At 35.4% G+C, this 23,777-nt stretch overlaps 3 protein-coding genes and 1 long non-coding RNA gene across 4 annotated transcripts in view; 1 reads left to right on the top strand and 3 right to left on the bottom strand.

Annotated features, from left to right (window-relative positions):
- Positions 1-3,440, bottom strand: part of LOC147763056 (uncharacterized) — a 31,298-nt gene extending 27,858 nt beyond the window's left edge. The window contains exons 1-3 of the mRNA XM_087007834.1: positions 3,282-3,440; positions 2,732-2,824; positions 1,925-2,110 (exon numbers count right to left, since the gene is read on the bottom strand). Coding sequence (XP_086863960.1) covers positions 1,925-2,110; positions 2,732-2,824; positions 3,282-3,434 — 432 coding nt within the window. The 5' untranslated portion in view covers positions 3,435-3,440. The remainder of the gene's footprint in view (positions 1-1,924; positions 2,111-2,731; positions 2,825-3,281) is intronic.
- Positions 1-23,777, top strand: part of LOC147763043 (RNA helicase MOV-10-like) — a 296,407-nt gene that overhangs the window by 19,127 nt on the left and 253,503 nt on the right. The gene's annotated exons all lie outside the window — the stretch shown is intronic.
- The window catches only part of LOC147763052 (uncharacterized), a 116,554-nt gene continuing 96,451 nt past the window's right edge, over positions 3,675-23,777 (bottom strand). The window contains exons 56-57 of the mRNA XM_087008730.1: positions 5,187-5,373; positions 3,675-3,801 (exon numbers count right to left, since the gene is read on the bottom strand). Coding sequence (XP_086864856.1) covers positions 3,675-3,801; positions 5,187-5,373 — 314 coding nt within the window. The remainder of the gene's footprint in view (positions 3,802-5,186; positions 5,374-23,777) is intronic.
- On the bottom strand, positions 20,188-21,135 carry LOC147763055 (uncharacterized). The gene is made up of 2 exons (XR_015333354.1): positions 20,408-21,135; positions 20,188-20,240 (listed from the first exon to the last, which is right to left on the bottom strand). It is a non-coding gene; the product is annotated as an uncharacterized LOC147763055 (long non-coding RNA).

Genomic DNA, 23,777 nt, shown 5'->3' with positions numbered 1-23,777 from the left:
GACCTGAAGGGTAACACTTTTCAATAATATTATTGGTTAAGTCTGTGTAGTGTCTGAATAACAGGGCCAAAAAAATTTTTTTCGTAAAAAATTTCATTTTTTTGAAAATTTTGACCCATTTGACCTTGAAGTAAAGGTCAAAGGTCAAATCCAAAAGTATATTTGAAATCTACACATATGACTTTTGGAAAGCCGTCTATAGAAATTTTTCCCATAACTCCTTCCGTAGGGTAGATAATTAGCATTTAATTTTGCCATTTTTAGACAAGGGTGCATTGTAATGAATGCCACACCCAGACCCCAATACCGACAAAGCCCAAATTTTACGTGGAACGAGTTGAGATTATAGGTGACCTAAATCCATGAGATGGGTACGGGGGCCCTTACCGTCTAGGAGGAGAAGCGGTAACGGTAGCCATCCGGCGGAGCCGGCGGAGCCGGCGGAACGATCCGGACGGGACCGAAACCATGTGTACCACCAGCGCTAACGCTGGTGGTACAATAATGTGCCATAAATTAATAAAAAAAATTAATAAAAATAAAGAAAAGGTCATTTTGGTTGAAATTCTTGAAATGGGAGGTGCTCAGAAGTTCCAGATGTTCCAATTTCATGAAATAATGTCATTTTTTACCAGAAATTGTCTGCCTCGCCAAGCCTTATGTTTTATTTACCCGGGGTTCAAAATTTATTATACATTACCGTACTGCACATTTTGCCTTCACCACCACAATGTACTTTTTGATACAGCATAACTCGAAAACCATATGGAATACAAAAAAACAGAGACCACCTTCAGTGTTGGGCTTTACATGCTCTACAAAATGCAAAAAAGAATGGGTCTCTAGCATTAACAGTTCCCGAATTAGAGAGTTTTCAGTTTCGGTAACTTATTGCCCCTTCTCCTGTCAAAATGCACCAATTGACCCCAAATTCACGTAGATGAAAGATGACCCGAAGGGTAACACTTTCCAATAATATTATTGGTTAGGTCTGTGTAGTTTCTGAATATCAGCGCAATTAATTTTTTTTTGTAAAAAATTGTTTTTTTTTTTAATTTTGGCCCATTTGACCTTGAAATAAAGGTCAAAGGTCAAATCCAAGGGCATATTTGAAATCTCCATATATGACTTTTGGTCAGCCATCTGTAGAAATTTTTCCCACAATTCCATCAGTTTGGGAGATATTTAGCACTGAATTTTCAAAAATTTTGATAAGGGTGTTTTCAACGAGCGTCACACCCAGGCCAATGCACCAACTGAGACAAAAAACCTGGGGGTTCAAGTTGAGATTATATGTGACCTAAATCCAAGAGATGAGGACACAGGTCCTTGCTGTCTAGGAGGAGAAGCGGTAACAGTGACTCGTATCCCACGTCATCCTGCGGAGCCGCAGGAGCTGCAGGAGCCGGCGGAGCCAGCGGAGCTGTACGAGACGGGTCGGGACTAAAACCATGAGTACCGCCAGCGTACACGCTGGTGGTACTAATAACCGGCAGTGAGTGCATTATTGTCATTTTCTTTCTCTTTTCTTCTTTTTAGTTTTTATGTGTCTTGTGAATTCCCGAGAGAAATAAACCAAGATCCAGTGAACTACTTGTGCCTTCCTTGACTTTTAATTTATCTATATAGTCCTTGCATGCTATATAAACAGTGACAGCTGGGTTTGTCTGATTTCATACATAAACCAAGGAGACCTTAATTTTACTTGGCATCAAATTGTATGGTTGAGTATGTGACAACATGACCATAAAATTAAAATTAATTCTCCTATAAAGAGCACAGTCATGTGGTTTATTTTTATTCAATGACATGAATTTATCAAGTCAAATTTGGGTAAAATAGTATAATTATGGAAATATCAGTCAAGTTTGGGTAAAATAAATAACATCTCAACATATAAGTAAAGATTTTATATTATATTTACCTTTCCAGCTTGCTCAATATCGAGCCAGCACCGGACTCCCTGGGATTCCAGGTAGCTTCTAATTTCACGGGGGTCTCCCTTTTCCCATCCAAGAGCTCCATCCTTTTCGGCGGTACCTTTCTTCACAGCATCGTGAGAATTGGACCAGCAGTAACTAATGAATACGTCCACAGCATCTTGCTCTTTCTACAATAACAGTTACAAAAACCAGTAAAGATTCCTGTGACAGTCTTAAAATTATATTTTGATCTTCACGTTTGTAATATCATAATATTGATTTCTTTTTTAATACTCATTTCTCACCTGCCCATGGTAAGAAAGAGTGTAAAAAGTACCAGAGATTAATTCACTCATGCATACCTAACTATCTGTAACTTAAAGAAAATACCAGTATATTAAAATAAGTTAAACTAACCTTCTTCTAACAAAAATAATACAATCCCAAAATAAAATAGAGATAGAGGTATAGAAAAAATATGGTATATATATATATACTGATAATCTAACCATACCCATCAGCTAATCATGAGAGGTTTAGTAAACTCCCTATATGTACTGGTAGGTTACCCATACCCATGTATGTTGGAGTGGATTGGCACTTTAAAGCAGGTAAAAATTGTCTTCCACAGTTTCATCCAATAAAATCAACAAATAAAATAGGCATTTTTAAAAATGGCTACATAAAGAACATTGGACGTGCTTTCTGTCACAGAAAATGATGAACTATTACTTTAAATCATGAAAATACTTTTTGACACAAAAATCATAATCACGCAAATATTGATAATTTTCAATCATCTTCCTCACCTTCTCTTCTTCTGCCAGTTTTGACTTCAACTTCTCCTTCAGTTCATCTAGCTTTGTATCATAAACATCCTTTTTTGACAAGTCAACAAAGATCTAACAAATACAAAATACCTGGGTGAGCAACTTCTGTATTTTAAATAATATTTTCCAAGACGAATAGATATAATCTTACTCCTACCCAATACCTATTATTTATTCACAAATCATATATAAATCACAGTAATTTTTAAGGTCCAGCAAGCAAGTGATGTAATGCACCATCTTCAATAGATACAATTTAAGCACGAAAGATTCCCATGCTTCTTTATTCCACATGCACTTCTAAGTTTCCAATAAGAAAATGCATTATTCTTTTCCATGTGCAGTAGTTTTAAAGCTCTAGTAGCAGTCTTTAAGCTTAATTCTATTCAAATATAAAGAATTTAATTATTATTGCATTGCCCTAACATTTTATGTACTGTTGAAACTCACTCGGTTACAATGATTATTTCATCATTAAATTACTATCATTATTATTATTTTTATTATTATTATTATTAATTACTCTTACTTCTTGGAGTCCAATATTCATGCCAAGTGCACTTTTTGTCCAATCAAAACTTTTGGTAATGGTGACTATGACATATGGTTTCTTCAGCTTCTGGCTGGCATACTGAAAGAGCTCCAAACATTTCTCATCTTCTGCATACTCTTTGGACACCATTGCCAAGAGAAGCTGCAAAATAAAACACAAAGAAATAACAAACTTCAATTTTCATCATGGCAAGTATAATATTACAGGGTATGACTCCATTACTTTATTTTCGAGATAGATTTAGAAATGTAATCAAAATTTTTTCAATTGCAAGCTGGTGATGGAATACATCATGTTTTCCCTGGTGCATGCACTTCTGAGTCAACAATGAACTTTTTAGAAATAAAAAACAAACAAACAAACAAAACTTTATACATTTTCATCAGGGGAATAAATTACTGCAACACCATATGCTGTGGAACAACTTGCCTTTGAATCTTTGAGAGGAACAATGAAGTCACTCAATGTCTTAGTCGCAATATCCTCATCAAACCAACTGAAATTATACAATTGCCAATAATAATGCACTGAATATGCTTCAAAACTGTCAATGACATTGGTAATTATTTAAATTTATATACAGTGAAATTATAATAATATTTCAATATCCTTATGACTTATAAAGTGGCAGAAATATTAAAGAGATAATAACTCTCTGTATGAGATCTATATTTCACAATAAAAACATTCTGAACAACTCACAGAAATATAATACATTCTGTTTTACCACCAAAATGGCAGTTAATAATAATAATAATAATAATAATATATTTATTTATTTCGAGTCTAAAATCCATAAAATGTTCAATAGACTGTACAACATAAAATACAAACAGGTTTATAGATTAAAATGATTAAGATATATATTATATAAATCAGAGCTAGACTAAATTGTAATAGACAGTAATTTAAAGTAAAAAATCCAAGTTTTCTTTCATGTAAAATTTAAAAATTCATGAATAAAATGTATTAAAATGTGAATTTTCAATTCCTTTTTAAAAGATTCTTGTGATTCTATTGTCTAATAAAAATTGGTAACTTAATTATTCCATTCTACTGGTGCACAAAAAATTCTACACAAAATGATATGTCACCATATGTTTTTAACTTCGATTTGGGAACTTTCAGGGACCTTTGAGGACCAAAATGTTTGACCAGAACAATTATATATGGTGGAGCTAGGTTAGAAAAAGCAGCATGTGTAAAAACTAAAACCTTAAATAAAATTCTGGCCCAGTTATAGCTATTATTCTGATATCTAAGCTTGTCTTTAGACCACGTGACCTTCATTGATGGCTATACTCTGATATAATCTCTTAAGAGGTTATAACAAAAAAAAAAAAAAAACAAAAAAAAAAAAAAAACATGGACTAACTTCGAATGTAAAAATGGTTTCATTAACCATTGGTAAGTATGGGAAAATTGTTGTTTACTCCAGGAATATTCATATTTTGGCCAAAACAAAGAGTTATTGTCCCTTTAATTTTATAAGCTTCTTCCCTCATGTCTAGGAATCATATTTTTTTACAAATGAAACGTGCATCACTCTGGACACCGTCATAAAAATGGTTTGTTCAAGAAAGGATAAAACATTAACAACTAGCAAAAAACAACTAGGTCAGTGCATTGTCAGAATGGCATCTCACTGACCTATATACTTTTAGAGCCCATTCAGAACAGGGGACTAACAGATCCATGGAACAAATATGGTGACCCACTCAAAGCTTGCCATCCAATTACCTATTAGACACCGAATTGATTCCCCACCTGGAATATGCAACAAGCATTAAATGAGTTGGCCATATTTCATCCACGGATCTGTTAGTCTGCTGTTCTGAATGCGCTCTTATATTGTCTCTGTGACAACTAAACGCAATGTACCAGGTGTAGCCCATGTTGTTGATATCTTGAACCACTTTAATGGGATCTGCGGCATTCTCAGTCAGGTTAGCTGCACAGTAGGATACCAAAATATCTGTGGAGTTGTTCTTTCTCATGTCACGTAACTTCCTGATAGAATTCTCCAGCTGCATGTCCAGGTTACTCTTGCTGTCTGGCGGCATTATGGCTGGAGACGTGAAAAAATGTCAGTGAGGTGTTATTCAAGGTACCTTAAATACACACACACACACACACACATACACACACACATGTACACACACACACACTCACACATGCAAACACACACACAATAATAACCATATCATGATAAATGTTTTGGTAAGTCTTTGTTTTAATCTTGTAACAAACTAAGGCTGTCTAGGACAACTGTTGTCAGCTGATGGGTGAAATGCTTCAAAATAAGTTTCATTTCTTAAAAAAAAAAGATTAATTTGGCAACCAATTAAGTTACTTTTGCCAACAACAACAACAACAACAACAAGAAAATAAATAAATAATAATAATAATAATAATAATGATGATGATGATGATGATGATGACGATAACTAGAGGATCAGAGAGGCAATACCACCTCTAGATATTGTGCCACCAGCTGGAGTAAGTGCATTCGTATGGAAACCCCTCCCAAAAAGGGACACCACTACCAGTCTTGTGCTTGACAAGCTCAATAAAATGCAATCAACAAGAGTTCTCAAAATATGCGAAAAAATTTAACTAACAAGGTCCCATTTTTACATGACCAACTAAGAAAATTGATGAGATGGGAAAAATATCAATAGAACAGTATTAAAAGTCCAATTTCCTCCATTCTGAGATTCTGAACATAGTGGATGATTGAATCTGACAAACTGCAATGATATGTGTTTATTTCCATTTTTGACACTTCATTACACTAATACACGATAACAAGTTTACCATCATTTTTACATAATCAACTAACAATGTTGTAAAGATGCAGGAAATGTCAAAAAAACACTTTCACATATCTTATTAGTTCAATAATGAGACTATTGACATGCCTATGAATTGAATCAGAGAAAATGTGAAAAAAAAGCATAACTTCCCTAAAAATGACCCAATCATGCTGATTTTCGAACTTGACCTGCGTATTATAAATATTCATCAGTTCTGTAAGTTTCAAACCAAAAGGTAAAACCGTTTTCCACTTATTGTGTTTACGGTGTTGCATATATGCTGAAAAAAGTGAAAAAAAAAGCAAAACTTCCCTAAAAATGACCCGATCATGCTGATTTTCGAACTTGACCTGTGTATTATACAAATTCATCAGTTCTGTAAGTTTCAAACCAAAAGGTAAAACGGTTTTCCACTTATTGTGTTTACGGTGTTGCAAATATGCTGAAAAAAGTGAAAAAACAGCATAACTTCCCTAAAAATGGCCCGATCATGCTGATTTTCGAACTTGACCTGAATATTATGAATATTCATCAGTTCTGTAAGTTTCAAGTCAAAACGTAAAACCGTTTTCCACTTATCATGTTTACGGTAAAAGTGCACGCCAACGGCAACGGCGACGACAGACGCAGGTGACGGCTATATGTACAGATACATCTGTGTCTGTACATAAAAATGGTACAATCAAGCAAATTTTCGAATTGACCTGTATTTCCCTTACAAAAATTTCCTATAGGATCCTACAGGAAATCTAATAGGATCCTATAGGGCACATTTCCTATAGGATTTCCTATAGGATCCTATAGGAAATTGTTGTAAGTTAAAATCTTGAGATAAATCTTATAAACAAATATCATTATCTTATAAACAAATATCATTCTAAACAATAGATATTTGATATCGGTCAATTTCATCAGTTGAATTGTCAATTATATATCACTATTAAAGCAAAAATGCTTTTTATTGTTTATAATGCACAATCTTATAGTATTCTATAGAAATTCTTTAATTTCTTTAAAATAGAAAAATAGAAATAGGAATTTAAGAATATATATATATATATATATATATATATATACATGGTATATATATATATACAGTAGTAATAAAAATTAAGTTTCCGTTGTACGACGTTTTAAAAACGTCAGAAACGTTTTAATCCCTATCCTATGAATAGAAGGGGGCGGACAAACAATGGAGAGCCGTCTAATCCCTTCAAAATTCGAACGCCAAAACACAATAGTTTAGACGTAATAACACACAATACCTTAGGCGAGTGAACCCCATGACGCCCGTTTCTGTGGTCCAGCGCGAGCGCGACAATCCGCTGTGACCAGGTGTAATTAACAGCAGGATACATCAGCCAGAAGGTGCCTATTGTTTGTTGCGGCGATAGGATTATAGCTTTAAGATGCTAGAACCCATGCTAACGCGTGCCACTCCCGTGGCCACCTATCCTTTTCTTCACTAGCTTGGCACGCGCAGCAGATCATGTTTTAATTAAGTGTTGCAAGAAAACTGCTAGTTTGATTTAGTATCAGTTATTTTATTCAATATGAAGTGTTCTGTGGTCAAAAATTGAATTTGATATACATGTATCAGCAACGTACATCAGCATGATCAACAAATCACCCCGTCTCAAAAAGTTTAAAGATGCTCCGTACACAAATTTCCATCATCGCTACCTGTGTAAAAATGATAACTGTTTAGAAATAACAAAGAAAGAAACATTATTAAAACAATTTTTTCACATTACAAGCTGACGTGTTGCCTCAATTACTACATTAAGTTACATTTTATATAAAATAATAGAGCGAATCCGTAAAAGGATAATAATAGAAAGTCTTAATAAATAAATAAATAAATAAATAAATAAATAAATAAATAAATAAACAGGCCCGCAGCCAGGGGGAGTTCGGGAGGTTCGAAAGACCCCCCTTTTGCTGAAAAAAGGTCCACTCTGGGTAAAATTTGACATAATTACATGGGGATTTTCCGGTAAAAGGTCCACTTTGTCAGAAAAGGATCCCCCCCCCCCCCCCTTTGAAATTGCTGGCTACGGGCTTGATAAATAAATAAATTATTTAAAGAATAAAGTAAATAATAAGATGACATTAAGAATCAAATAAAAAAGATAGATAGAAATAAGATGGTATAAATCATTAAATAAAAGATAAATAATTTTAAATAATTTCATAAATAAATTTTGATTTAATAATTAAATGAATAAATCGCTGTGAAGTCTACCCATTATCAGGGCCACAGATAGATTTTCACTAGTTGCCAGTATAGACAGATATGTATCTGTTTATTTGATGGGACTTTTTTGCACGCGCGTTAGGGGAACGAGCATATAAACTAATTTCTTTTAAGATTAAAGTGAGTGTCCTATCATTTCAAAGCCAACAAAATATTTCATTCCACATTAGAGAAATTAGCCTCATAATTACATTTGTAAATTTATAACCGGGTGTATGTAACTCTTCGCTGTTCAGTAACAGTTATAAAGGAAAGCTAGATTTTGCTTGTATAAAACACACTTTTTATTCTGATAAAAATCGACTGCGCACGAAGCATAATGATATTAGGCTTTCGATGATGATTGTGCATGAAACATCAAGTCTTTTTTCCTTTTCATAATAGTGCTGGGCACCCAGGTGTTGAATCTTTTACTCGACGTGCATCTCCTAATATTGTATAGGCATGATTTCAGGTTGTTCTTGAGCGATGACGATTGCGTTCAAAATGGATTGTTTGCAGCATAAGTGATGTGAATAAACCTAGCTTACTAATTAACTATTACCAAAGTAAAGCAGGGCTTTAGGTTTATCAGCCTAAGATTTATTCAATATGGGCAGTTAACTTGGACCAGTCTTGTTTCATTAACTTTGCGAATGAAAGTCTCCGTCGTTAACGTAAATTTCCAATATGATTTTACATCATTTATCTGATTTAACAATCTTATTGTTTAGGTTTTGTTTAAGGTTGCATGAGAACAGATAATGATCGCGATTAACAATAGATTGAGGGCTATAGTAAGTCCTTCCTCTTTGGGCGATGTCGATGGTGATGATTAAGACTGTTAATTCTACGTACATAAACATGTAGTGTGACCACACTGTCAGCCATCCCCCTTGTTGCACGTTGCAAGCGATTTGTCTCATAACTATGACAAGGCGTTCTTTTTTCTCGTTGTTGTTTTAAAACGGACCACTTTGTTAAGGCTAATTGCTTAGCTCATTGCGCGTCATATGTAAACGCTAAGATGTGAATGTTATACCGGGTAGTTGATTGTTTTGCCCGGGCGCCGCACTTATGCTTTCTTACTAGAGCGATCTAGAACAAGTCGCTAGTTTGCCCTGTTTGTAACTGTAGCAAATATGTTCGACATGCCGTTTCTGCACGACAGCCGGAGACACAGTAATTGTATAAGGCATGGTTTAAGCTTGTTCGAGAGATAATAACAGTCGCGTTTAACAAAAGATAGTAAGACCCCCTCCTCTTTAACTGATGTCTTACACTGTTAATATTGACCGCACTTTCATATATTATGTAATACACTGACAGACTTTCCCCTGTTGCACGTTGGCGTTGGATTGTACTTGTGCCTCTGTCAATGCACCTCATTTAGTTTAAATATTTTTACCGCATAAACCTTTGTGGTTTAGAGTTATAAGTTTAGTAGTAGGAATAGGATGGTTGGACAAAAAGCTTCTAGTCAACTGGCTTAGACCTAGGGTGTGATGCTGCTATCATCCGAGGAAACACCTACACTGAATCCTCTTCCTGAAATCCCCCTAGCTGAAACAAAAAATGCCCCTTGAACCGGTCAATTTTTGCAGCGTCGAATCATTTTTGAAATCATTGAGCGTCTTTAAACGAAAGCTTTTAAGTGACAAAAACAGAACCGTGTGGTGATTGTTTATTAAAGCGTAGGTTTATTCATCATGATCTATTTTGTAAACAATACATGCCTAAATTTTACTTGGATTGATCATCGTCACTGTTTGGCTACTAGCCTATAATGCGTGCTGAACGACAGACAACTTATAAATATTATCTGTGTTACTGTGTATTTGACCAAGTTAAAATAGAACGGTGTCGCTGATTTAATCCATCGAACATATTTATATTTCTTCTTTTAAAACCAGTGTTAGGTTAACATCAAGTCAAATTAAGTAAAGCTAAGTAAAGCATGTTTCTAGTTCATCCACGCTATAAATACATGAAGGATAACAAGTCTCTGTAGCCAATTAACTTTCACAATGCCCTGTGCTTTAGAGTCCCATGTTATACAAGCAAATGAGTATGGCCTGAGAGAAATATAAATATGAGGCCGTGTATGAAGATGTTTCAAATAATAAGAATCAAGAATTTAAACATGTTAGGTACATGCACATCATTTAATAAGTCATTTCACAAAAATGACATCTAATTTTTCAGATAAACCTCCACTTTTATCGATCTCAACGCCTTGTCTGATGTTTACATGTAGGCGGTATACTCCAATATTAATTGCGAACAATATCAACAGCGACTCGAGATCGTTGCCTGTCTTTCACACTTTTACACAAACACATGAAGGGTTAATAAAAGGATTCGCATTGCGACATCTATCTCTTTCTTTCGAACAAGCAAATTAAGGGCTGACCCGAAGTAAGCTGGCATAACTAATTTCTCTTTGACTGTACAAGGGTATATTGTAATTACTCCACTTGGTCGCCTCCATTGTCTTGTAACAGTGACAAAGAATGTGTTTTCACACGCTAGTTTACATAACTCCTTTGCCTTGTGTCTTTATCAAGGTTATAATCAGTTTGAATAGGTTGTCTTGCCTCACTTAAAAAGGGAGTTGTTCTTCACACTGGTTTTTGCCTAACTTATGCTAACCTATTTTGTACAAATATGGTTTTAATAAATCGCCAAAATCATGACACTAGTGAACATTGTGTATCAAACGTTTTGATACGATTAAATAAATGTGCAAGAAGGATTACGGAATGAGTTACTATTTACCTCCCCCCACGCCCCCCCTCCCCCCAAAAAAATGCTCTTTTGATTTCGAAATGAATTTGTTTTTAACGTAAAGAAGTCCAATACCCCTTTCACGACTCAGTCATTGTACAGCATGTTGTAATCGATATTTAAAAAAGTTCATAACTTGGACCGGAGTTTGATATACAGTGTACTGTAGCTACAATGGCATTCCTCAAGTTGGGTCTGCTGGGGGAGGGGGCATTTAAATGATAAACGAAGAAGTCCACCTGTAAACAGCAGCGGTTTAAATGATCGCTATCTCGGTTCCTTTTTCTATGACAGCATCATAGAATATGTTAAGGGAGAAAGTCACACATACCCACGGCATTGTTTTGTCTTCAGCATTTCCTCCTTCCTGCTTACTGCAATTATTATCGTTAATTAATTAAACCGAGAATGCAATTAAATGATGACACATTGAATATAATCACTATGTGCATTTCGCTGAGTGTAAACAAGATCTAGCGAAACATTTTATTTCAAAATAAATTTATATGTGATTTCACCTCTGTCGTTTGTGTTATTTCAAACAAAACGATTTCCTGAAAGACCAACTTTAAAATGTATGTCTATTCAGCAAAATAATGTAATTTAATACAACTATGAGTAATGTATTTAAACTACGGCCGTATATGCGATGGCCATGTGGGATTATAATTGCATACCTTGATGCAAAACAGTCTATCGTTTCTCGCACCGCGAGTCCCTTTAATTAATGTATTATATTACTCTTTACCCCTTTTATTTGACACTGTCTCTGTTTCTCTCCCCTTTTCCTTTCTCTTGTAAGAAGGAGGGCAAATAATTAAGCATTCAAAATATGCATCACCAATCTTCAGAAAAGAATGAGTGATTGAACCACTGGGCTGGCCCACAACGTCCGACACATCAGAATAAATTAAATAACAGCTTTTACAGATTTAACTGCAGTTAGCTGTATAGCGTCACTATATACATAATCCGCTGCACGCGCGAAGCTGTTGAACAAAAGGATAGTTCTCTATGGAAGACCTTTTGTTTACATAAGTACTCTAAGGGCGTGTGCCTAACCAGGCGACAAGAGGATTAGGCTAGTCACTATATTCCGTCAAATTCGTTTAGCGACCCTATCATTATCACACTCCCTCTATTGTATTTTCTGACGTTATAATTGTATCTAATCTTCTTACGTTAGATGGAATAAATGCACACATACATAATCTTATGACTGTATATATATATATATATATATATATATATATATATATATATATATATATATATATATATAAACTTATTTGCAATATTAAACAAAATTTACCTGCTTAATTATCACTGCTTCCTTATTATTAATCTAGCAGAGAGCTTAACATTTGGGAGTTTACAAGGAAATATCAACAAGTGTGCTTTATGTAATCTCATTTAATGGCCTATTAATTAGGCAAATGACTTTATAACTCTGCACTTAGCCTAGTGATACCCAAGGGAAATTTACAGATTGACCCTCTCAAAGGTCTTTCAGGCCCATAAGTCACATCTTAAGAAAAGCACAAAACAATAATGTACAAAATAGGAGACTACCAATTCTGATGCAATAATACATTATGTTTAACTGCACAGTCAATATCAAATTTTAATTATGCACAACAGGTAACACCGATGAAAGTAAAAGCATAAGGCTTCACGCCCATCAGAGTTCAAGTTTATACTTTGAAAGTGCCAGAATGAGAACAAGGCAGCAAAGCTGTCAAATGTACAGACAAAAAACAGAAAATAAAGATGCAAAAAAGGTCATTTTGTCAATTTTGATGCAATAATAAATGCTTATAATAGCACTGTCAGTCAACACTGAATTTTAATCTTGCACAACGGGTAACATGGTCAATAACAGGAGCAGACCCAGAGATATTTTCTGACAGTATTACAAAGTATCTATGTTGATCCATCCTCCATTTTGATGGTCTTCCAACAGAAAAAAAAGATACCAGTCAATATAAACTTAATAACCTGACTGTCTTCCGGAAGACCCAGAAGATGGTCTCTATCCACCCCTTCAATAAACTTACAGTTTCAGGACCATGAGAGTTCAAATTCACATTATGAAAGTCTCAATATTTGAAAAATGATGACAGTGCATAAAATAATATTACATAATGTTTAAAGACATAAAAAACAATACAACTGCTTATGTAGAAATACAGAAAATGTGCAGAGCCCCAGGCAGATGAGAGTTAAAAGTCACAAATGCAAGTGTTTGAGAAAAAATTATAAAGGAAAACAACAAAACTAGAAAAGCACTTTGAGATTGCAGACCTCTGCCAAGGCAGCAATTGTTGATTATTAGTGATAATTGATTGATTATTGATCTGGACCACCACCAAAAATTAATCATTGTCCTCTTTGGCCCACTTCCGACAGTTCCTGAAAATTTCTGCAAAATTGGTCCATAACTTTTTGTGTTATGTGGATGACAGACAAACAGGGGTGAAAATATAAACCCCTTGGCAGAGCTTGAGGTAAATATAATTCCAATGAAGATGCTATTCAAACTTTTAATCTTCCAGTTTGATATATATATATATATATATAACTTATTTGCAATATTAAACAAAATTTACCTGCATAATTATCACTGCTTCCTTATTATTAATCTAGCAGAGAGCTTTACCTTTGGGAGTTTACAGGGAAATATCAACAAGTGTGCTTTACGTAATCTCATTTAATGGCCTATTAAAGCAAATGACTTTATAACTCTGAAATTAATCTAGTGATACCCAAGGGTAATTTACAGACTGACCCACTCAAAGGTCTTCAGGCCCATAAGTCACACCTTAAGAAAAGCACAAAACCATAATGCCCAAAATAGGAGACTACCAATCCTGATGCAATAATACATTATGTTTAACTGCACAGTCAACATCAACTTATGCACAACAGGTAACACAGACAAAAGTAAATGCATAAGGCTCCAGGCCCATCGGAGTTCAAGTTTATACTTAGAAAGTGCCAGAATGAGAAAAATGAAAATTTCACAAAAAATGCATAAATACAATAAACATGATAATCCAATAGAGCTGGTTTTCTCATGAGCTGAAGGCCAATCCTAAAAATCGTACTTGTAAGTTTAAAATTATAATAAGTAGCACAGTTTTCTTTTCATAATGTTTGCAGTAGCAGTGCAAAGAGATTGTTGTCAATTTTGATGTAACATTACATAATAAATTAGAGAATAATTATCACCAATTTTTGTTTATTGACTATAAATAGGATGGACATGTAGAAAATATGATTACCATTTGGCTTCATGTCCATGGGAGCTCCGAGTCCCACAATGAATATGCCAAAAAGATAATGAATATTACACTAAAATGTATAACTTCCAGAAAAAGAAGCCAATTAGACTGCTTTTCTAACTCAGGCTGCATTTTAGTCCTGTGTTTCTTTTTTGAAAGTTTGACAGTCATAAGTAACACGGTTTTCCCATAATGGTCATCAAGGCAGCAGCACCAAAAATTGTGTTTTCTTCTATTTTGATGCAACATTACATAATGCTTAACAGCATAATGACCATCGATTTTTAATAATAAAATATAAGTGTCATGGATTTTCACAAAATGTGACTAGCATGGGTCTTCAAGCCCGTGGAGGTTCTAAGTCACACCTTGGAAATGCCAATATGTGAAAAATTAAATTTTCACAAAAAAACTGTTTAATTGCCAGAAAAATTTACCAAACAGACTGCATTGCCTACTGAAGCTGTATTTTAGTCCCATGTTTCTTTCCTGTAAGTTTGAGAACAGTAAGTGACATGATTTTCCTTAAATGGTCATCATGGAAGCACTGCCCAAAATAGGGGTTTCTTCAAATTTTGATGCAATATTACATAATGTTTTGCAGCATAATGACCATCAATTTTTAATTATAAAATATTAGTATCATGGTTATTCAGAAAATGTAACTAGCAAAAGTCTTCAGGCCCATGGAACTTCAAAGTCACATATTGAAAATGCCAAAATGTAAACAAGACAGCACTGTTCTGAAATGGGTTTATTTCCATTTTTAACACTTTTTTAACATAAAACAAAATAAACAGTTTACTGCCATTTTTATATGACCAATGAAGAAAATTGATGAGATGGGAAAAGTATCAACAGAACAGTGTTAAATGTCCAACTTCCTCCATTCTGAGATTCTGAACATAGTGGATGAATGCATCTGACAAACTGTAATGAGTTTATTTCCATTTTTGACACTTTATTACACAATACATGATAACAAGTTTACCATCATTTTTACAAAATCAACTAACAATGTTGTAAAGATGCAGGAAATGTCAAACAAACACTTTTACGTATCTTATTAGTTCAATAATGAGACTGTTAACATGCCTAAGAATTGAATGTGAGGAAATGTGAAAAAACAGCATAACTTCTAAAATAATGGACTGATTATGCTGATTTTCAAACTCAACCTGCGTTTTAGTAAGATTGACCACTCCTGTGAGTATAATGACAATTGGCCAATCTGTTTTTCTTATATTGTGTTATCAGTGTTGCATATATACTGAAAAAAGTGAAAAAACAGCATAAATTCCCTATAAGTGACCCGATCGTGCTGATTTTCGAACTTGACCTGCGTATTATGAATATTTATCAGTTCTGTAAGTTTCAAGCCAAAAGGTAAAATGGTTTTCCACTTATCGTGTTATCGGTGCTGCATATATGCTGAAAAAATAGAAAAAATAGCCTAAATTCACTAAAAATGACCCAATCACGCTGATTTTCGAACTTGACCTGCGTATTAAGTATATTCATCAGTTCTGTAAGTTTCAAGCCAAAAAGTAAAATGGTTTTCCACTTATCATGTTATCGGTGCTGCATATATGCTGAAAAAAGTGAAACAAGGCAGCAAAGCTGTCAAATGTACAGACAGAAAACAGAAAATAAAGATGCAAAAAAGGTCATTTTGTCAATTTTGATGCAATAATAAATAATGCTTATAATAGCACTGTCAGTCAACACTGAATTTTAATCTTGCACAACAGGTAACATGGTCAATAACAGGAGCGGACCCAGAGATATTTTCTGACAGTATTACAAAGTATCTATGTTGATCCATCCTCCATTTTGATGGTGTTCCAACAGAAAAAAATAGATACCAGTCAATATAAACTAATAACCTGACTGTCTTCCGGAAGACCCAGAAGATGGTCCCAATCCACCCCTTCAATAAGATTACAGTTTTAGGACCATGAGAGTTCAAATTCACATTATGAAAGTCTCAATATTTGAAAAATGATGACAGTGCATAAAATAATATTACATAATGTTTAAAGACATAAAAAACAATATAACTGCTTATGTAGAAATACAGAAAATGTGCAGAGCCCCAGGCAGATGACAGCCTGCCTGGGGCTAAAAGTCACAAATGCAAGTGTTTGAGAAAAAATTATAAAGGAAAACAACAAAACTAGAAAAGCACTTTGAGAGTGCAGACCTCTGCCAAGGCAGCAATTGTTGATTATTAGTGATAATTGATTGATTATTGATCCGGACCACCACCAAAAATTAATCATTGTCCTCTTTGGCCCACTTCCGACAGTTCCTGAAAATTTCTGCAAAATCAGTCCATAACTTTTTGTGTTATGTGGATGACAGACAAACAGGGGTGAAAATATAACCTCCTTGGCAGAGCTTGAGGTAAAATATAATTCCAATGAAGCTGCTATTCAAACTTTTAATCTTCCAGTTTGATATATATATATATATATATATATATATATATATATATATATATATATATATATATATATATTTAAAACTTATTTGCAATATTAAACAAAATTTACCTGCATAATTATCACTGCTTCCTTATTATTAATCTAGCAGAGAGCTTTACCTTTGGGAGTTTACAGGGAAATATCAACAAGTGTGCTTTACGTAATCTCATTTAATGGCCTATTAAAGCAAATGACTTTATAACTCTGAAATTAATCTAGTGATACCCAAGGGTAATTTACAGACTGACCCACTCAAAGGTCTTCAGGCCCATAAGTCACACCTTAAGAAAAGCACAAAACCATAATGCCCAAAATAGGAGACTACCAATCCTGATGCAATAATACATTATGTTTAACTGCACAGTCAACATCAACTTATGCACAACAGGTAACACAGACGAAAGTAAAAGCATAAGGCTTCAGGCCCATCAGAGTTCAAGTTTATACTTAGAAAGTGCCAGAATGAGAAAAATGAAAATTTCACAAAAAATGCATAAATACAATAAACATGATAATCCAATAGAGCTGGTTTTCTCATGAGCTGAAGGCCAATCCTAAAAATCGTACTTGTAAATTTAAAATTATAATAAGTAGCACAGTTTTCTTTTCATAATGTTTGCAGTAGCAGTGCAAAAAGATTGTCAATTTTGATGTAACAATACATAATAAATTAGAGAATAATTATCACCAATTTTTGTTTATTGACTATAAATAGGATGGACATGTAGAAAATATGATTACCATTTGGCTTCATGTCCATGGGAGCTCCGAGTCCCACAATGAATATGCCAAAAAAGATAATGAATATAACACTAAAATGTATAACTTCCAGAAAAAGAAGCCAATTAGACTGCTTTTCTAACTCAGGCTGCATTTTAGTCCTGTGTTTCTTTTTTGAAAGTTTGACAGTCATAAGTAACACGGTTTTTCCATAATGGTCATCAAGGCAGCAGCACCAAAAATTGTGTTTTCTTCTATTTTGATGCAACATTACATAATGCTTAACAGCATAATGACCATCGATTTTTAATAATAAAATATAAGTGTCATGGATTTTCACAAAATGTGACTAGCACGGGTCTTCAAGCCCGTGGAGGTTCTAAGTCGCACCTTGGAAATGCCAATATGTGAAAAATTAAATTTTCACAAAAAACTGTTTAATTGCCAGAAAAATTTACCAAACAGACTGCATTGCATACTGAAGCTGTATTTTAGACCCATGTTTCTTTCCTGTAAGTTTGAGAACAGTAATTGACATGATTTTTGTTAAATGGTCATCATCAGAGCAGTGCCCAAAATAGGGGTTTCTTCAAATTTTCATGCAATATTACATAATGTTTTACAGCATAATGACCATCAATTTTTAATTATAAAATATTAGTATCATGGTTATTCAGAAAATGTGACTAGCAAAAGCCTTCAGGCCCATGGAACTTCAAAGTCACATATTGAAAATGCCAAAATGTAAACAATACAGCACTGTTCTGAAATGGGTTTATTTCCATTTTTAACACTTTTTAAACATAAAACAAAATAAACAGTTTACTGCCATTTTTATATGACCAATGAAGAAAATTGATGAGAAATTGATGGGAAAAGTATCAATAGAACAGTTTTAAATGCCCAACTTCCTCCATTCTGAGATTCTGAACATAGTGGATGAATGCATCTGACAAACTGCAATGATATGAGTTTATTTCCATTTTTGACACTTTATTACACAATACATGATAACAAGTTTACCATCATTTTTACAAAATCAACTAACAATGTTGTAAAGATGCAGGAAATGTCAAACAAACACTTTTACGTATCTTATTAGTTCAATAATGAGACTGTTAACATGCCTAAGAATTGAATGTGAGGAAATGTGAAAAAACAGCATAACTTCTAAAATAATGGACTGATTATGCTGATTTTCAAACTCAACCTGCGTTTTAGTAAGATTGACCACTCCTGTGAGTATAATGACAATTGGCCAATCTGTTTTTCTTATATTGTGTTATCAGTGTTGCATATATACTGAAAAAAGTGAAAAAACAGCATAAATTCCCTATAAGTGACCCGATCGTGCTGATTTTCGAACTTGACCTGCGTATTATGAATATTTATCAGTTCTGTAAGTTTCAAGCCAAAAGGTAAAATGGTTTTCCACTTATCGTGTTATCGGTGCTGCATATATGCTGAAAAAATAGAAAAAATAGCCTAAATTCACTAAAAATGACCCAATCACGCTGATTTTCGAACTTGACCTGCGTATTATGAATATTCATCAGTTCTGCAAGTTTCAAATCAAAAGGCAAAATGGTTTTCCACTTATCGTGTTATCGGTAAAAGTGCACGGCGACGGCGACGGCGACGGCGACGGCGACGGCGACAGCGACGACGGCGACGACGGCGACGACAGACGCAGATGATGGCAATATGTACAGACACGCCTAAGAATTGAATGTGAGGAAATGTGAAAAAACAGCATTACCTTTTAAAATAATGGACTGATTATGCTGATTTTCAAACTCAACCTGCGTTTTAGTAAGATTGGCCCCTCCTGTGAGTATAATGACAATTGGCCAATCTGTTTTTCTTATATTGTGTTATCAGTGTTGCATATATACTGAAAAAAGTGAAAAAAAACAGCATAAATGCCCTATAAGTGACCCGATCGTGCTGATTTTCGAACTTGACCTGCGTATTATGAATATTTATCAGTTCTGTAAGTTTCAAGCCAAAGGGTAAAACAGCTCTTCATTTATTGTGTTATCAGTGTTGCAAAAATGCTGAAAAAAAGTGAAAAAATAGCCTAAATTCACTAAAAATGACCCAATCATGCTGATTTTCGAACTTGACCTGCGTATTATGTATATTCATCAGTTCTGTAAGTTTCAAGCCAAAAGGTAAAATGGTTTTCCACTTATGGTGTTATCGGTGCTGCATATATGCTGAAAAAAGTGAAAAAACAGCATAAATTCCCTATAAGTGACCCGATCATGCTGATTTTCGAACTTGACCTGCGTATTATGAATATTCATCAGTTCTGCAAGTTTCAAATCAAAAGGCAAAATGGTTTTCCACTTATCGTGTTATCGGTAAAAGTGCACGGCGACGGCGACGGCGACGGCGACGGCGACGGCGACAGCGACGACGGCGACGACGGCGACGACAGACGCAGATGATGGCAATATGTACAGACACATCTGTGTCTGTACATAAAAACAGCATATATATAACACGCAGGGGTTATATAGGTTAAATAAAAGTCAAAGAAAAGGCATGTGTTTTTCACTGGATCTTGGTTTATTCACATGGATTCACAAGACACGTAAAAACTAAAAAAACAGAAGAGAAAAAGAAAATTACAACAATGTACTTACTAAGGGTTATTTACGTGTTCAAATTTACTTACTCAAAAAACTTATACATTTCAATAATCACCAATAATAAATAACTAATCACCAATAATCAATAATAATCAATAAACAGTATTAAAACTCACCATTTCTGCCATTCCTTTAAACTATAAATTTCAAGTAGAAATAACAGATTCAAAAGTAAGAGTACTATGTGTTTCTCCTACGGAGACACTGTGATGAATGAAACAAAGTGCAAAACTCACAGGGCATCAGCCTGCATGAAAACTTGTCATTTATGCAAATGAATGCATTAGATGAGCTGGACACCAGGCTCCTCAATCACAACAAAAGTAAACTAAACCTTACATACCGGCCACCGAAAGGCGATTTAATCAAGATTCAAAATAGCCTTTCTAATCAAATATAAACACTATTTAATTTACTCAAAAAATGTCCTATAAAGTCATTGTCACTTAAATGCATTGCACATTAAACAAAATTTCCTTCCAATAAACACAGTTTTCGCACATCACGGCGAAAGCGTCCCTTGGCTGTTTTAACAATCACCTGGCGCACATGTCCGTATTTATCAGGAAAAGTTTCCCCTATCAGTCCTTTAGGCCACTGACCACGAAAGGCATTTTCATCAATAAGCAAAACAAAGTCACCTTTTTCAAAGTTCTTTGCTGGTCGGAGCCATTTCTGACGCTCCTGAAGCACAGGCAAGTATTCTTTAATCCATCGCTGCCAGAATTGGTCTGCAATTAACTGCGCGTGTTTCCACTGTTCATTATATTGATCACGTTCTGTGAAATTGTCAGCGGGCAAACAGGGATTCGTACGCAGCAACAGTAGTTGATTTGGTGACAGGGTTTCTAGTTCGTAATAATGGTCTGCTTTGCGGATCAACGGACGAATATTCATGATTTTCTCAACTTCAGCAAGTACAGTAAGTAATGTCTCGTCATCTACCAATCTATTTCCCAAAATCGAACGCATAATTTTCCGCACTGATCTGATTAAACGCTCCCATACGCCACCTGCGTGGCTTGCATTTGGCGGATTGAAATACCACTGAATGTTGCGTCGTAACAGAGAATCACTGATTTTTTCTTGATTCCACTGCTGTAAAATGCGTTTTAGATCTGCTTCAGCACCTCTGAAATTGGTCCCGTTGTCACTGAAAATTTCACACGGCGGTCCTCGCCGACTTATAAAACGCAAAACTGCTTGAATGAACGAGTCTGATGACAGATTATATGATATCTCCAAATGAACTGCTCTAGTCGCCATGCACGTAAAATGCAACCATAACGCTTATTTGTTCGTCTTCCGCATTTCACTAACAGTGCCAAAGTAGTCGACACCAACTGAATGAAATGGTGGCTTCCCTGGTGTCACACGACTTCTTGGAAGTGGGGCCATAACTTGACTGCTGGGAACTGCATTCCATCTGCGGCACACCATGCACTTGCGAATGACTTTTTTCACTGTTGACAATCCACGCGTTATCCAAAATTCTTGACGTATCACAGATAACACGTGATATGCTCCCACATGTCCTTCCTTAATGTGATAGTGTCGCACAATGATTTCAGTAACGTGATGATCATGTGGAAGAATTTTCGGGTGTTTCTGTGAGGTAGATATCGCTGCATTCTGGAGACGTCCTCCTACACACAGAATCCCATCAATTTTGATCGGAGATAGCTTGCGCAATGGGCTCACATATCCCTTGGAATTGGGTTTTTTGGTCATTGCAGATGATACAACGTTGCACTCTTTGGGAAATGATTTTGCTTGTACATACATCACAATAGCATCAGTAGCAAGCGCGATTTCCTGTACTGTTAATGGTTCATTGTTTCTATCTACTGTCAATTGTCTCACGCGGGACAGTAAGTAGCGTTTGAAACGCAAAATCCAGGCAACTGATTTCTGTAACGCATACCATGATGAGAAATGATGTAACAATCGTTCTACACCGTCCAATACTTCGGACGACGTAGTGACATGTACTTGAGCTGATTTACATTTCACTTCTCTATCATTTTCTGGAATTTCATGTAGATTATCTGGCTGTTTCGGCCAGTGTATCTCGGGCTGATACAAGAAAGCTGGGCCATGTAACCAACGCTGTATGTCATCACTGTTATCACTTCTGAGCTGTATTCCTCTGGAAGCGTAATCTGCCGGGTTCTGATCTGAATCAACATGATACCACTGCGATGGGGATGAAACATCATGTATCATTTGTAGACGATTGGCAACAAAAACATGGAATCTGGTCGCGGAATTCCGAATGTACTGGAGCACAATCGTAGAATCTGTCCAGAAAACAATACGATGAATGGGCAGTTGTAGTTCTTCCATCATTTGTTTGTGGACTTTCGCAGACAATGTAGCAGCTGTTAGCTCCATTCGAGGAACAGTCACTGTTTTCAGAGGCGCTACACGTGATTTCCCCATGACAATGTTGCAATATACCTGCTGATTAATATCAACAAACCGCAAGTAGGAAACAATGCCGTAGCCGGATAACGAGGCATCTGAAAAATGGTGAAGTTCAATGGACTGAATATCTGCTAATTGAGCTGATTTGTAGCATCTTGGGACTTCAATTGTTTGTAAATTGTCCAATCCTTCTCTCCACTGTGTCCATGCATTAAGATGCTCTGCAGGTAAGTCACTGTCCCACGCAATGCCTTCCCGACACAATTCTTGGAGTATCTGTTTAGGTTTGAGAATAAGTGGCGCTGCAAAACCCAGTGGATCACATATTGATGCAATAAATGACAAAATACCTCTGCGGGTATTCTTTACATCCCTCTCACGGACGCAGTATCCAAATGTATCCTTTTCTATGTTCCACTGTACGCCTAACGCATGTTCTATCGGCTGTTTGTCAAAGTTTACATTTCTGACCGACGGTGCTTGCTCTGCAGTGGGCACACTGGATAGAACTTCCTCCTGGTTCGATATCCACTTGGTCAGATGAAATCCACCTTTCTGCAGTAGCGAGGTGAGTTGAGTGATCACCATCTTAGCTTCATCAATGGTCTCTACAGACTTTAAGCAATCGTCAACATAGAAGTTTCTGTAGACAGTTTCAACGGTCTGGAAATCAAAGTCCTTTCCATGATCTTCTGCATTTTTGAGGAGAGCGTAGACTGTACAACTTGCAGAGGAAGTAGCACCAAACACGTGGACTAACATTTGGTATTCTTCTGGTTGTTTGCTGAGATCTCCTGCTGGCCACCATAGGAATCGTAAGGCGTCACGATAATCAGGGTGCACTCTCACTTGATGATACATTTGCTCAATATCAGCAACAATGGCTATCTTCTCCTGGCGGAATCTAAGGAGAACTCCAATGAGTGAATTGGTTAAATCCGGACCCTGTAACAAGGAATCGTTCAGAGAAACGCCTGCATATTTCGCTGCACAATCGAAGACAACTCTAATTTTGGACTTCTTTGAATTGATCACAGGGTGATGAGGTAAGTACCAAAC

This window comes from Lingula anatina, chromosome 3 (genome assembly GCF_051362555.1).
Source record: "Lingula anatina isolate TDL-2025a chromosome 3, LinAna3.0, whole genome shotgun sequence".
Classification (NCBI taxonomy): Eukaryota; Metazoa; Brachiopoda; class Lingulata; order Lingulida; family Lingulidae; genus Lingula; species Lingula anatina.
The sequence above is the reverse complement of the archived record's forward strand: the minus strand, read 5'-3'. Positions and strand labels throughout refer to the sequence as shown.